The 12,503-nt window shown below is 39.4% G+C and overlaps 1 protein-coding gene across 4 annotated transcripts in view; it reads right to left on the reverse strand.

Annotated features, from left to right (window-relative positions):
- Nucleotides 1-12,503, reverse strand: part of PTPN12 (protein tyrosine phosphatase non-receptor type 12) — a 109,394-nt gene that overhangs the window by 25,991 nt on the left and 70,900 nt on the right. For all 4 annotated transcript variants that reach the window (XM_075558497.1, XM_075558495.1, XM_075558494.1 and 1 more), the window contains exons 7-9: nucleotides 9,805-9,864; nucleotides 8,540-8,682; nucleotides 2,441-2,507 (exon numbers count right to left, since the gene is read on the reverse strand). In XM_075558497.1, the coding sequence (XP_075414612.1) occupies nucleotides 2,441-2,507; nucleotides 8,540-8,682; nucleotides 9,805-9,864 (270 nt within the window). The remainder of the gene's footprint in view (nucleotides 1-2,440; nucleotides 2,508-8,539; nucleotides 8,683-9,804; nucleotides 9,865-12,503) is intronic.

A 12,503-nucleotide genomic window follows, 5' to 3' on the forward strand; every position in this document is an offset into this window, starting at 1 on the left:
CAGAGAATAGTAAAATAGTCTTCACCTTTTCATAAATTCATGTAAATACTGGGTAACTAGAAACATTTGGATACAACTAATTTTGACCCTAAGCTGTCAAGCAGGGGAGTGAGGTACTTGAATAAAATTTATCTAGCAAAGCAATGAGACCAGTATACTGAGAATAATAAAAAGCATTTATTTGATGACTGTATGTAGTGGTAATTAAATTCACTCTGAGTTGGGCTGCTAATTGAAAAGTCAGCAGTTCAAATCCACCAGCTGCACAGGTCATCATGAGAAAAATGAAACTTTCTGTCCTATAAAGACTATTAGCCTCAAAAATCCACAGGGGTAGCTCTATGCTGTCTTACAGGGTCATTGTGAGTTGGAACTGACACAATTACAAGGCGATATTCTATTTTTAAAATGGCATAAATATACAGAGGCATGATAGGTTAGAGAACTGTTTTAAGTGTGGGGTGGCTAAAGTCTAGAACTAAAGGAAGAGGCAGATATTGAAAGCAGGGGAGCAGATATGCTACTTGGAAATCAGACTGTAAGTACAGGCGTCTCCTGGATTAGATAGGGATCCTTTAAGAATCAGGTATAAATACAGATCCTTCAGCTACATCCCTGCAGACCGACTGTGAAACACACTAACCAATTATTTGGTACATTTGGGATTGGCCACATTGCCATAGGCAACTGTGACAAGAGACTGGCTTTATCTAAGCAATTTTTGCCATCAGAGGAAAGTAGCCTGAAAGGAAAAAAAGAAACTGGCAGAGGTTTACTGCAAAATCTAAAGAAAGGATAGCGCTTAGGGGATGTTTCTGAGGCAGAACTATTAGAATTTCCTGTTTAGTAATAATATTTTAGAGTGATGAGGAAGATGAAACAGGAGAGGATGAATCCCAAGCTTATTGCCCAGAGAAGTTTATAAATGTCGAAACAGTTTTACATCAAGTCTAAAAGTAAAGCCTGTATTATGTTATGCCAGACTCAATAAAAATGGGGAGTATGCCTCAAAGACATAATTTTCAAAATAACCAGGTGTTTACTTTGCTTGCTGGCATTCATCTAAAATGACACACCTCACCAATTAATTGACTTATACTCAAACGTGATAGAATCCTCAAAACTCAAATTCACACTCACTGCCATTAAACTGACTCCGACTCACAGTTACCTCCTAAGACAGAGAGAGTAGAACTGCCTCTGGGAGCCGTCGGTGGTCTTAGTTTGCTGACCCTGTGGTTAGCAGCCCAACTCAGAACACGACGCCAAATCTGATCCACGTCATGCTTTTCATTTCAGTATTATGGGACAGTAGCTTTTGGGGAATATAAAATTCAGCCCCAGAAGGTTTTAAAACTGTTAAAAATTTAAACATTCCCTAACAAAAATGAAATAAAGAAACAAGGTGGGGAAAGAAGAGAGTAGAAGAGGTAAACAAAACTAAATATTTACTCAAAATCTAAACCCTCTGCCATCTAGTTGATTCTGACTCAAAGTAACCCTACAAGAGTGGCTGGAGAATTTATATTGACAAATTTTTGTAAGGAGCTGAGTGCTTTAATCAAAAAGCTACCATGGTTCCTCAAACATTTATTAATCTTATTTTGTATAACACAGATTAACATATTCACAGTAACTATTAAGATATGAAGAATTAAAAGTTCCTCCTTAATGTGTATGAAACGACAGAGAAACCAGTAAATGACCCACATCTACAAAGAATAGGATGATTTGTGTTCTTCTACTCTGTAATGAGGGCTGGGTCGTACTTTGCATCCTTCATAGTTTCAAACAAAATTCCTAGAAATAGTAGCAGTAATAACAACAATAATAGCAAATGTATTAACTACCTTAGGAGCACATGCTATAAGCTACATGTTGCTCTAAAATATTTCACATAGATTAACTTCCTAAATTCTTATGACCACCATGAAGTTATGACTCTTAGGGGCCTGTTTTCAGATGAAAAAAATTGAGATTATGCAACCTCAACATTAAATGACAACCTCAATTATTAAATGACATAGCAAGAATTTTCACCTGGCCAGTTTGGTGCCTGGGAGGCACTCTTCATCACACACTAAAATGCCTCCAAATAGACATACATGTTTTCTGAATGGAATATAGTTATAGCTAAAATAAATATGAATAGCAATAAGAAGTCTGTATTTGGAAAAATATCAATGGAAGGTCTACATCCCTAATACAAACAAGTATTCACTTACTTACAAGAAAAGAGGTGACATCCTTATCTTGCCACACAAGGACTTATCTCAAGGGAATATATATCATTTGTCCTTTTTCACTTTGATTGTAAAGCTACTTTTTGAAAAACTTACAGTGTGTAACAAAACATGTTCTAATTTTCTGCAATTGAACATTAAGTTTGAAAGCCATAATAACACAGGTGAATATAATGCTACCAAAGAGTTCTTCTTACCCCAGCTCTCAGCAAGTTCCAAGTGTAATCTATGGCACAGATGGCGCCTGTCCTCCCACAGCCCGCACTATGGACACAAAGTCAGAAAAGACCATTAGGTTTCTGCTACAAAGAGAGCTAGAAAATAAATGTAAATGGATAAGTTAATATTCAAGACCAACAAAAGTTATTTAAGAAATATGATGAAATAGTCTTAGTAAACATGCTATAAAATAGTGTGTGCGCAGGAAACAAACTTAATTTTAGTATTTAGATTTTTTAATTATTTATCTTGTTTCTAAGAGTGAATGGCTCACAGACTATACAAAAGCGCTGGTGAATGTCAAAATACTAGATTTCTTCGCTTTGGAAAAGTCTAATTCTACTACTCAGAAAACTCTGCCTAAACAGCAGTGTCTTACACAGAAATTTAGTCTGTGTCCAACATGGACCTGGAGTTTTAGAGAAAGAAGAGTACTTTATTTCGATTTGCTTAAACACCAGCAGTGATTCCAAAACAACAAAGACAACTGATGCGTTCTTTATCCCCGAAGAACTACCAGAAGACAAAGCATATAAACTAACACAAGATTTTTATTAAAACACATGACACACCCTAGAAGTATGTGCTACAGAGGACAAAACGAAACCTACAGGTTGGGGAGAGAGGCCGGCCTGCCACGCCCATACAGAAGAAACCCACGAAGGAAAAAGAAAGAGTGAGGAACTAGACCCCATACTGGCACATCAAGCCTGAGGATAACAGCCCTGCACAGATCTGCTAAGGTACAGAGAGGACTGTAGAGCCAAGCACAACTCCAGACACGAGTCCCTTGCTGGAGCATACTGTGACAGAGGACAATACTGGGGACATACACGGGAGTGAGTCTGGGCTGACCACCCCAAAGTGGGGTGAACCAATAGGGAAACATAATAGACCAGGAACTGGAGCAAAGCAAAACCACAGAACCCCTGAAGTGGTATCAGACATCAAAGAACAAAAAAATCTTATCATTGTGGATGAGGGGGAGTGTGGAGTGGAGACCCAAAGCCCATTCCAGTGGCGATCCAACTTGACATCCCTTACAGAAGGGTCGCAGGATCTTCCCCTCACTATCATGACCCCAATTGTATGTTACAAATGCAGCTAGGCCAGAGGATATACACAGGCACAGGTAAGAGCTGGAAACACAGGGAATCCACAATAGAGGAACCCCTCAGGTCCAATATTGAGAGTAGCAATACCAGAAGGGGCAGGGGAAGGTGGGGTAGAAAGGGGGAACCGATCATAAGGATCTACATGTGACCCCCTCCCTGGGGGATGGACGACAGAAAAGTGGGTGAAGGGAGAAGTCGGACATTGTAAGATGACAAAATAATAATAATATATAAATTATCAAAGGTTTGTGGGAGGGGCTAGGAGGGAGAGGAAAAATAAGCTGATACCAAGGTCTCAAGTAGAAAGAAAATGTTTTGAGAATGATGATGGCAACAAATGTGCAAATGTGCTTGACACAATGGATGGATGTATGGATTGTGGTAAGAGTTGTACGAGCCCCCAATAAAATGATTTTTTGAAAAAACAAACCCCGAGGAGCCCCCAAATTAGACTTCAGTTTAGGAGGGGCAGTTTCTGGAAGCCCCCAGGACTGGTGGGGAGAGGCATAAAGGTCAGTGGACAGATCTGGAATTATGCCTTTTCATTTTGGGTTAAGTGTTTTGCTAATTTCCCCCCTTATTTTATGTTTTTTCCCTCTTTTTGTTATTTTGCTTACATTTATAAGATAGGCATGGAAGCAAGACAGAGGAGAAAGCAACAGGACTGAAAGTTCTGCAAGGACTTGTGGGGAGGAGGAAGCAGAGGAAAGGAGGGGTGAGCAAACACCACCACAGACAAAGGAACAACTAGGGAATTAAAAGTAACGATGAGGACGATGGTGATGGAGCAACAGCAAACTAGCTGAGAGGAATTACTAAGAGGCAGAAGGGCAAGCGTGATGGTGGGGCAGGAGGAAGGTAAAAGAAACATAGAAAAGCTCTAGGAAGCAAAGCTATGGATATAAACATGTGTGCACTTATGTAAATATATTGATTCATAAAAATAGAGGTTTTGGTCTACGTACATATATTTATATGGCAATACACTGAGGAAATGGATGGATTTAGGGCCTATGCTCAAGCCCTCCCTCAATGCAAGGACACTTTGTTCTAACAACTTGGTATTCTGTGATGCAAAAGCAAATATGGCAAAGAAAGCTGATGGTGCCCAAGTATCAAAAGATAGTGCATCTGGGATCTTAAGAGGCTTGAAGTTAAACAAGTGGCCATATACCAGAAAAGCAACACACCCACATAGAAAAAACCACCAGCCTGTGTGATCCTGAGGTGTCAACAAGATCAGGTAATGGGCATCAGAAGACCCAAAACAAAAAAAACATTGTTGAGAATGTAGACAATAGGACATCTCCTCCCTTACAGAAGGGTCACAAGGAAGGGATGAGCCAACCAGGGCACAGTAAAGCACCAACAAAACATACAATATTCCTCTGGTTCTTTGAGGCTTCCTCATCCCCCACTACCATGACTCCAGTGCTGCCTTTCAGTTTTGGCTTGATCAGAGCATGTAGACTGGTAGAGGTAAGAGCTCACGACACACAGAATCCAAGTCAGATAAACCTGTCAGAAATGGGAGTAGCTATAACGCAAGGGTAGGGGGATGGTGGGGGGAGGAGGAGAAAGGGGAAATCAATTGATCAACACAAAACTCCCCCCTAACCCCACGGGGGGGGGGGGGCACACTAACAACAGAAACTTGGGTGAAGGGAGGCAGCGGTCGGTATAAGATATGAAATAATAATTTATTATTTTTCAAAGGGTCACAAGGGGGAAAGAGAGGGAGGGAGGGAAAAAAGAGGAGCTGATATCAAGGGCCCAAATAGAAAGTAAATGTTTAGAAAATGATGATGGCAACATATGTACTAATATGTTTTAATACAATTCATGTTGGAATGTTATGTTATAAGAGCTGTAAGAGCCCCCAATAAACTTATTATAAAGGTTTTTTTAAAAAATCAATGTGAATGTAAATATAAGTCACTTAGAAAAGCATATTGAAAATAAATCCCTCCCTCCCTCACTGCCTCTGAGTTGTTTCTGTTGCCTAACAACCCTACAGGACAGAAAGGAACTGCTCCTTTAGGTTTTGAAACTTTATATACACAAGAGCAAATACCCTCATCTTTCTCCTGCTATTCCATCAGTCACCCATGATGTCACCAGAGCCCGCATTAATATACCACTATTAACCAAAGATATTCAAAACAGTTCCTATTTTCTTAACTAACTGAATTTTGTGAAAAAAGAGCAAGATCTTTACCAAGATGGACTGACACAGTGGCTGCAACAACAGGCTCATAGCAAGGACTCAGAGGGCAGCACAGGATTGGGCAGTTGTACACAGCGTGGCTACAAGACAAACCTAACTCAATAGCACCTACCAATTCAGTTTCAATTTTTCCTTTTAAAAGTGCATTCTCAAAAAACATGCCTAAAGCTATATGACTGGATAGAAATCCAGAACTGTGGGTTTCTCTGGTATAAACAGATTTTTTTTTTTTTTACTATGCAGGTCAGTGCCTCTAACACCTGCATGTTTGTTCATAGGTCAACTGTAGAGGCTATAACTTATGAGCCGGAACAGGTATTCATTTCCCTGGCATGTGAAAAAATGTAAGGAGTTCTTCCCAAATGGAGTGGTTCTTTTACTTTTCATCATATACAAGACAAAATGATTTCTGAGTTGGGGAAATGACCAAAAATCCAAGAATAATCAAAAGTACCAGATTAAGAAGAGTTGGTTCTTTGAAACTGATTTACCAATATAACATATAAAATTATCCCTCTCCTTCTTCTGGGACTGTACCAAGAATAGACAATCTCATATTATTAGCCAAAAAGTCAATGGAAGGGCTTACATGATGTCCTATTGGTGAAAATGACTAGTTGTGCAAAAGCGAATTAAGCTTCAAACATTACTTGAATAAGAACGCTTTGATAGAGAAATTCAACGTAGATGCACCTATACATTTATGTTCAGACTAGCTAAATAAAAAGTAGCCAGTCACATAGTGTTTACAATAATCTGTTACAAAGCTTAAGTTAGTGAGAATGTCTAGGAACTGTTTATCAAGAGTTGATATTGCCTTACTATAAGAATGTTATCTTCCTGGTTTATTTATATTTCAAAGCTATAAATTACATATTTTCAGAATTTGACAAATGATGATGTACGTGTGAGAATTGATGTTCCTCCAGGAGTGGAAATATTGAGATTTTCATCAATTCTGAACTATGTTTATATAATATACATGGTTATACCTCTAAAATTGGTGTATATCTTACTATCAGTGGCTTTTTAACAGCAATTTCTTACACTTAGTATCAAGAGTGATTTAAAAATGTTTTGATGAGTATAAAAGTGTGTTTTATTACTGATGGAATCCTAGATCATAGAGTTCACACACATACACACACACACACTGAATAACAGATGGTTATCAATACACATTTAAAAAATCTCATCAATGCTTATCAGGCATAAAAACTACTTGGCCATTGCTTTACAAAATTGTTTTGAAAATTAGTAATTTGTGGCGTTTTTTTTGCTTTCTAGGAAAGAGTATTTGTTGATTAGTTTATAAAATAATGTTTAGTTCTCATGACCACTGTCTATGTAAATGTACTTGTGTATTTTTATCAAACTAATATGAACAAAATACTACTCTAGTATTGCCTTTAATAGGTAGAGAATGAAACTGTATGCTCTACCAAAAGATATAGCATCTGGGGTCTTAAACGCTTGAAGGTAAAAAAGTGGCCATCTAGCTGAGAAGCAACAAAGCCCAATGGAAGAACACACCAGCCTGTGTGATTATGAGGTGCCGCAGGGATCAGTTATCAGGCATCAAAGAACAAAAAATCGTATCATTGTGTGCTCACCTCCCCTAGTACGATCGCTGAAGACAAATGGGTGCATAAGCAAATGTGGTGAAGAAAGCTGATGGTGCCCGGCTATCAAAAGACAGCATCTGGGGTCCTAAAGGCTTAAAGGTAAACAAGCGGCCATCTAGCACGGAAGCAACAAAGCCCGCATGGAAGAAGCACACCAGCCTGTGTGATCACCAGGTGTCAATGGGATCAGGTATCAAGCATCAAAGAACAAAAATCATATCATTGTCAATGAGGGGGAGTGCAGGGTGGGAACCCAAAGCCCATCTGTAGGCAACTGGACATCCCTGGAAGGATCGTGGGGAGGAGACGCAGTGTAGCAACAATGAAACATACAACTTTCCTCTAGTTTCTAAATGCCTCCTCCCCCACCATCATGATCCCAATTCTACCATACAAATCTGGCTAGACCAGAGGATGTACACTAACTGGAAACACAGGGAATTCAGGACAGATGATCCAGATGCTTCAGGACCAGTGGTGTGAGTGGCATTACCGGGAAGGTGGAGGGAAGGTGGGGTAGAAAGGGGGAACTTATTACAAGGATCTACATATAACCTCCTCCCTGGGGGATGGACAACAGAAAAGTGGGTGAAGAGAGACATCGGACAGTGTAAGATATGACAAAATAATAATAATTTATAAATTATCAAGAGTTCATGAGGGAGCGGGGAGGGAAGGGGGAAATGATGAGCTGATGCCAGGGGGTTATAGGGAGAGCAAATGTTTTGAGAATGATGAGCGTAACAAATGTGCTTTATACACTGATGTATGTAAGGATTGTGAAAAGAGTTGAATGAGCCCCCAATAAAATTATTTATAATAATAAAACAAAAAATAATTTTTTAAAAGAAAATATATGCTCTAATTGATTCTGAGTAAAGAGTATGCTCTACAGGTTACCACTATGTGAATATTATTTTCAAATAATGTTTTAAGAAAAATTATTTTAATATTATTTCAATCTGGTAAGACAACATCAATTTACAAGACCACATTCTTATATACTATATCAAAACCCTGGGTTACCCTCATTATATTAATATAAAAATACCTATTTAACATCAAACTCAGAGAAAATGGCATTTAAGTATTTGGAAAATTATTTTATACCTGCAGTGGATGCAAATAGGCACGTCTTCATGCTCTTGGTATTTCCTCATTAGGCTTATCATGTCCAGAATAGAATCAAACGATGAGGGAACATCATGGTCCGGCCAGTTCACATAATGAAATTGATATAACCTACGAGATTCCTTGAAGATAAAGAGAAATTTGACAATTGGGAGAATATACTTACAGCACACAGAAACCCACATAGCTCATTTTAATGTCATTTCTAAGACATTGTATGGTATTTAAGGAGCAGCAAATATTAATTGATTCTTTGACATATGCCAGGTACAATTTGAACAGCCAGATACTAAACTAGTGCTTCACATGTAACTATTCCCTAATATAATCCCCAAATAAAGAGATTTTTAATACTACTCTCATTGTTTGGATAAGGAAATAGAGATTAAATACTAAAGATTCGCAGCAAGATATGTGCAGATGCACCCCTCTAAACTAAGGCCTACGTTGGTTAAAATCTGCAATTTAACCATTATACTACCTTATATTTTCTAACCTACTTTAGTAATTGAAAGAACAGTTTTGCTTAAGCCTTGTTAGAACCTATGGTAATTAGAAGACTTATAGAATATTTTAGCTGAAAAGATACTTGTCCACTCTAAACCCTTATTCTACGTCAGTAGTTCTCAAGGTGTGGCCTGTGGACCTCCAAGTCCTTTTAGAGTAGGTGCCCGAGTTTGAACTTACTTTCATAATAATAGCAACACTAGGGTATGATTTGCCCTTGTCATTCTCCCTCCTGCCAGAGGGAATGTAATGTTTTGCCAAGACTCCATGCCTTGTGAGGACATCACTTTCAACAGATAATGAATGCAAGTGTATTCATGTGATTGAACAGCTTCTCAATTTTCTTCTCAAATATAGCATACACTGAAAGATACACCCCATACAAACAAAAGCTCTTTGGGCTCCTCAATAATTCTGAAGAATATTAAAAAGGGGTCTTGACATTAAAATGTTTAGAAAACCGTGGATCTAAGTGTCAGCAGAAAGAACGATACTTACAAAATGAATGACAGCCAGTAATAGCATTTTAAGTACTTAGAATTTACACTACATTATTGTCATCTAATTTGATACGCATAAAACTCCAGATGTCAAGGAAACATTACATTCTGATTTGCTTTTTAATTATTTCGCCTAAATAAAAAAATGTTTTAATCTCCTTAACTATGGAAGGTAATATTATGTTTCTTCTCTTTAAAATCTATTTTTAGAAATGTCTCTAAATGAAAGCTACTTACATTTTGAAATTCAAGTAACAGTGTCCTAATGAAGTAGTCTGTTCTGGCTTGTTCAGCTTCCTAAATAAAAGGAAATACTTGTGAGCAGCTGGGTAGATTCAAACCACCAATCTTTTGGTTAGCAGCAGTTACCTGCTGCATCTCTATGGCTCCTTAGATATTGTCATATCTCGGTCTCAAAGGCTCAAATTGTCCAGGAGTCATGTTACTTAGTATTTATTGTTTTCACCAACTTACTTTCGCCCTTTACAGACTATTTTTGTTTGCATTTACATCAGAAGTAACCAATCCTAAATTGTCTGAAACAACCATAGGACATTACTTTCCATTTTGGAAGCTTGAGAAGAAAGTTTAGCTTCCTCAGGATTCATTAATCCAAATGCTGAGAAATCGAATCAGCTGTTACTACTCAAATGAAACTTATCAAGAGGGCTTTCCTGTTCTTTCTTCATGTTCATCAATGTCAAGTTGTTTTTTTAAAAAAGCATTTTATTAGGGGTTCATACAATTCTTATCACAATCCAAATATAATTCAATTATGTAAAGCACAGTACACTCATTGCCCTCATTATTTCAAAACATTTGCTCTCCACTTAAGCCCCTGGCATCAGGTCCTCATATTTTCCCTACCCCCTCACTCATTAGCCCTTGATAATTTATAAATTATTATTTTGTCATATCTTGCCCTGTCCGACGTCTCGCTTCACCCATTTTTCTGTTGTCCATCCCCCAAGGAGAAGGTCACACGTAGATCCTTGATATCGGTTCCCTCTTTCCAACCCACTCTCCCTCTACCCTCCCAGTATCGCCACTCACACCACTGGTCCTGAAGGGATTATCCACCCTGGATTCCCGGTGTTTCCAGTTCCTATCTGTACCAGTGTACCAGTGCAAGCCAGACATGCAATGTAGAATTCGGATCATGATAGTGGGGGTGAGGGTGGGGATGGGGTGGAGTGAAGCATTTAGGAACTAGAGGAAAGTTGTATTTTTCATCATTGCTACATTTCACCTTGACTGGCTTGTCTCCTCCCCTAGACCCCTCTGCAAGGGGATCTCCAGTGCCGACAAATGGGCTTTGGGTCTCCATTTGGCACTCGCCCCCCATTCATGATAGTAAGATTTTTGGTTCTGATGATGCCTGATACCTGATCCCTTCAACACCTGGTGATCACACAGGCTGGTGTGCTTCTTCCATGTGGGCTTAGTTGCTTCTGAGCTAGATGGCTGCTTGTTTATCTTCAAGCCTTTAAGACCCCAGACACTATACCTTTTGATAGCCGGGCACCATCAGCTTTCTTCACCACATTTGCTTATGCACCCATTTGTCTTCAGCAATCATATCATGGAGGTGAGCACCCAATGATATTATTTTTTATTTTTATTTAAACATTTTATTAGGGACTCATACAACTCATCACAATCCATACATACATCAATTGTATAAAGCACATCTGTACATTCTTTGCCCTCATCATTTTTAAAGCATTTGCTCTCCACTTAAGCCCTTTGCATCTGATCCTCTTTTCCCCCCCTCCCTCCTCGCTACCCCCTCCCTCCTCAGCCCTTGATAATTTATAAACTATTATTGTGTCGTATCTTGACCTGTCTGACGTCTCCCTTCACCCCCTTTTCTGTTGTCCGTCCCCCAGGGAGGAGGTCACATGTAGATCCTTGTAAAGGGTTCCCTCTTTCCAATCCACTCACCCTCTACCCTCCCAATATCACCACTCGCACCCCTGGTCCTGAAGGTATCATCCGCCCTGGATTCCCTGTGCCTCCAGCTCCTATATGCACCAGTGTACGTCGTCTGCTCTATCCAGACTTGCAAGGTAGAATTCAGATCATGATAGTTGGGGGAGGAGGAAGCATTTAGGAACTGGAGGAAAGCTCTATTCTTCATCAGTGCTACATCGCACCCTGACTGACTCTCCTCCCCTAGACCCCTCTGCAAGGGGATCTCCAGTGGCCAACAAATGGGCTTTGGGTCTCCACTCTGCACTTCCCCCTTCATTCACTATGGTAAGATTTTTTTTTTTCTGATGCCTTATACCTGATCCCTTTGACACCTCGTGATCGCACAGGCTGGTGTGTCTTCCATGTGGACTTTGTTGCTTCTGAGCTAGATGGCCACTTGTAAACCTTCAAGCTTTTAAGACCTCAGACGGTATCTCTTTTGATAGCCAGGCACCATCAGCTTTCTTCGCCACATTTGCTTATGCACCTGTTTGTCCTCAGCGATTGTATCACGGAGGTGTGTACCCAATGGTATGATTTTTTTGTTCTTTGATGCCTGATAACTGATCCCTTCGGAACCACGTGATCACACAGGCTGGTGTGTTCTTCCATGTGGGCTTTGTTGCTTTTGAGCTAGATGGCCGCTTGTTTATCTTCAAGCCTCTAAGACCCCAGATGCTATATCTTTTGATAGCCGGGCACCATCAGCTTTCTTCACCGCATTTGCTTATTCACCCGCTTTGTCTTCAGCGGTTGTGTCGGGAAGGTGAGCATCATAGAATGCCAATTTAATAGAAGAAAGTATTCTTGCATTGAGGGAGTACTTGAGTGGAGGCCCAATGTCCTTCTGCTACCTTAACACTAAACTTATAGGCACACATATCTATTTCCCCATCCTCATATGTAAATATATTTGCATATATACATCTTTATCTAGACCTTTATAAATGCCCTTTGCCTCC

The sequence above is a fragment of the Tenrec ecaudatus genome, chromosome 9, assembly GCF_050624435.1.
Source record: "Tenrec ecaudatus isolate mTenEca1 chromosome 9, mTenEca1.hap1, whole genome shotgun sequence".
Taxonomy (NCBI): Eukaryota; Metazoa; Chordata; class Mammalia; order Afrosoricida; family Tenrecidae; genus Tenrec; species Tenrec ecaudatus.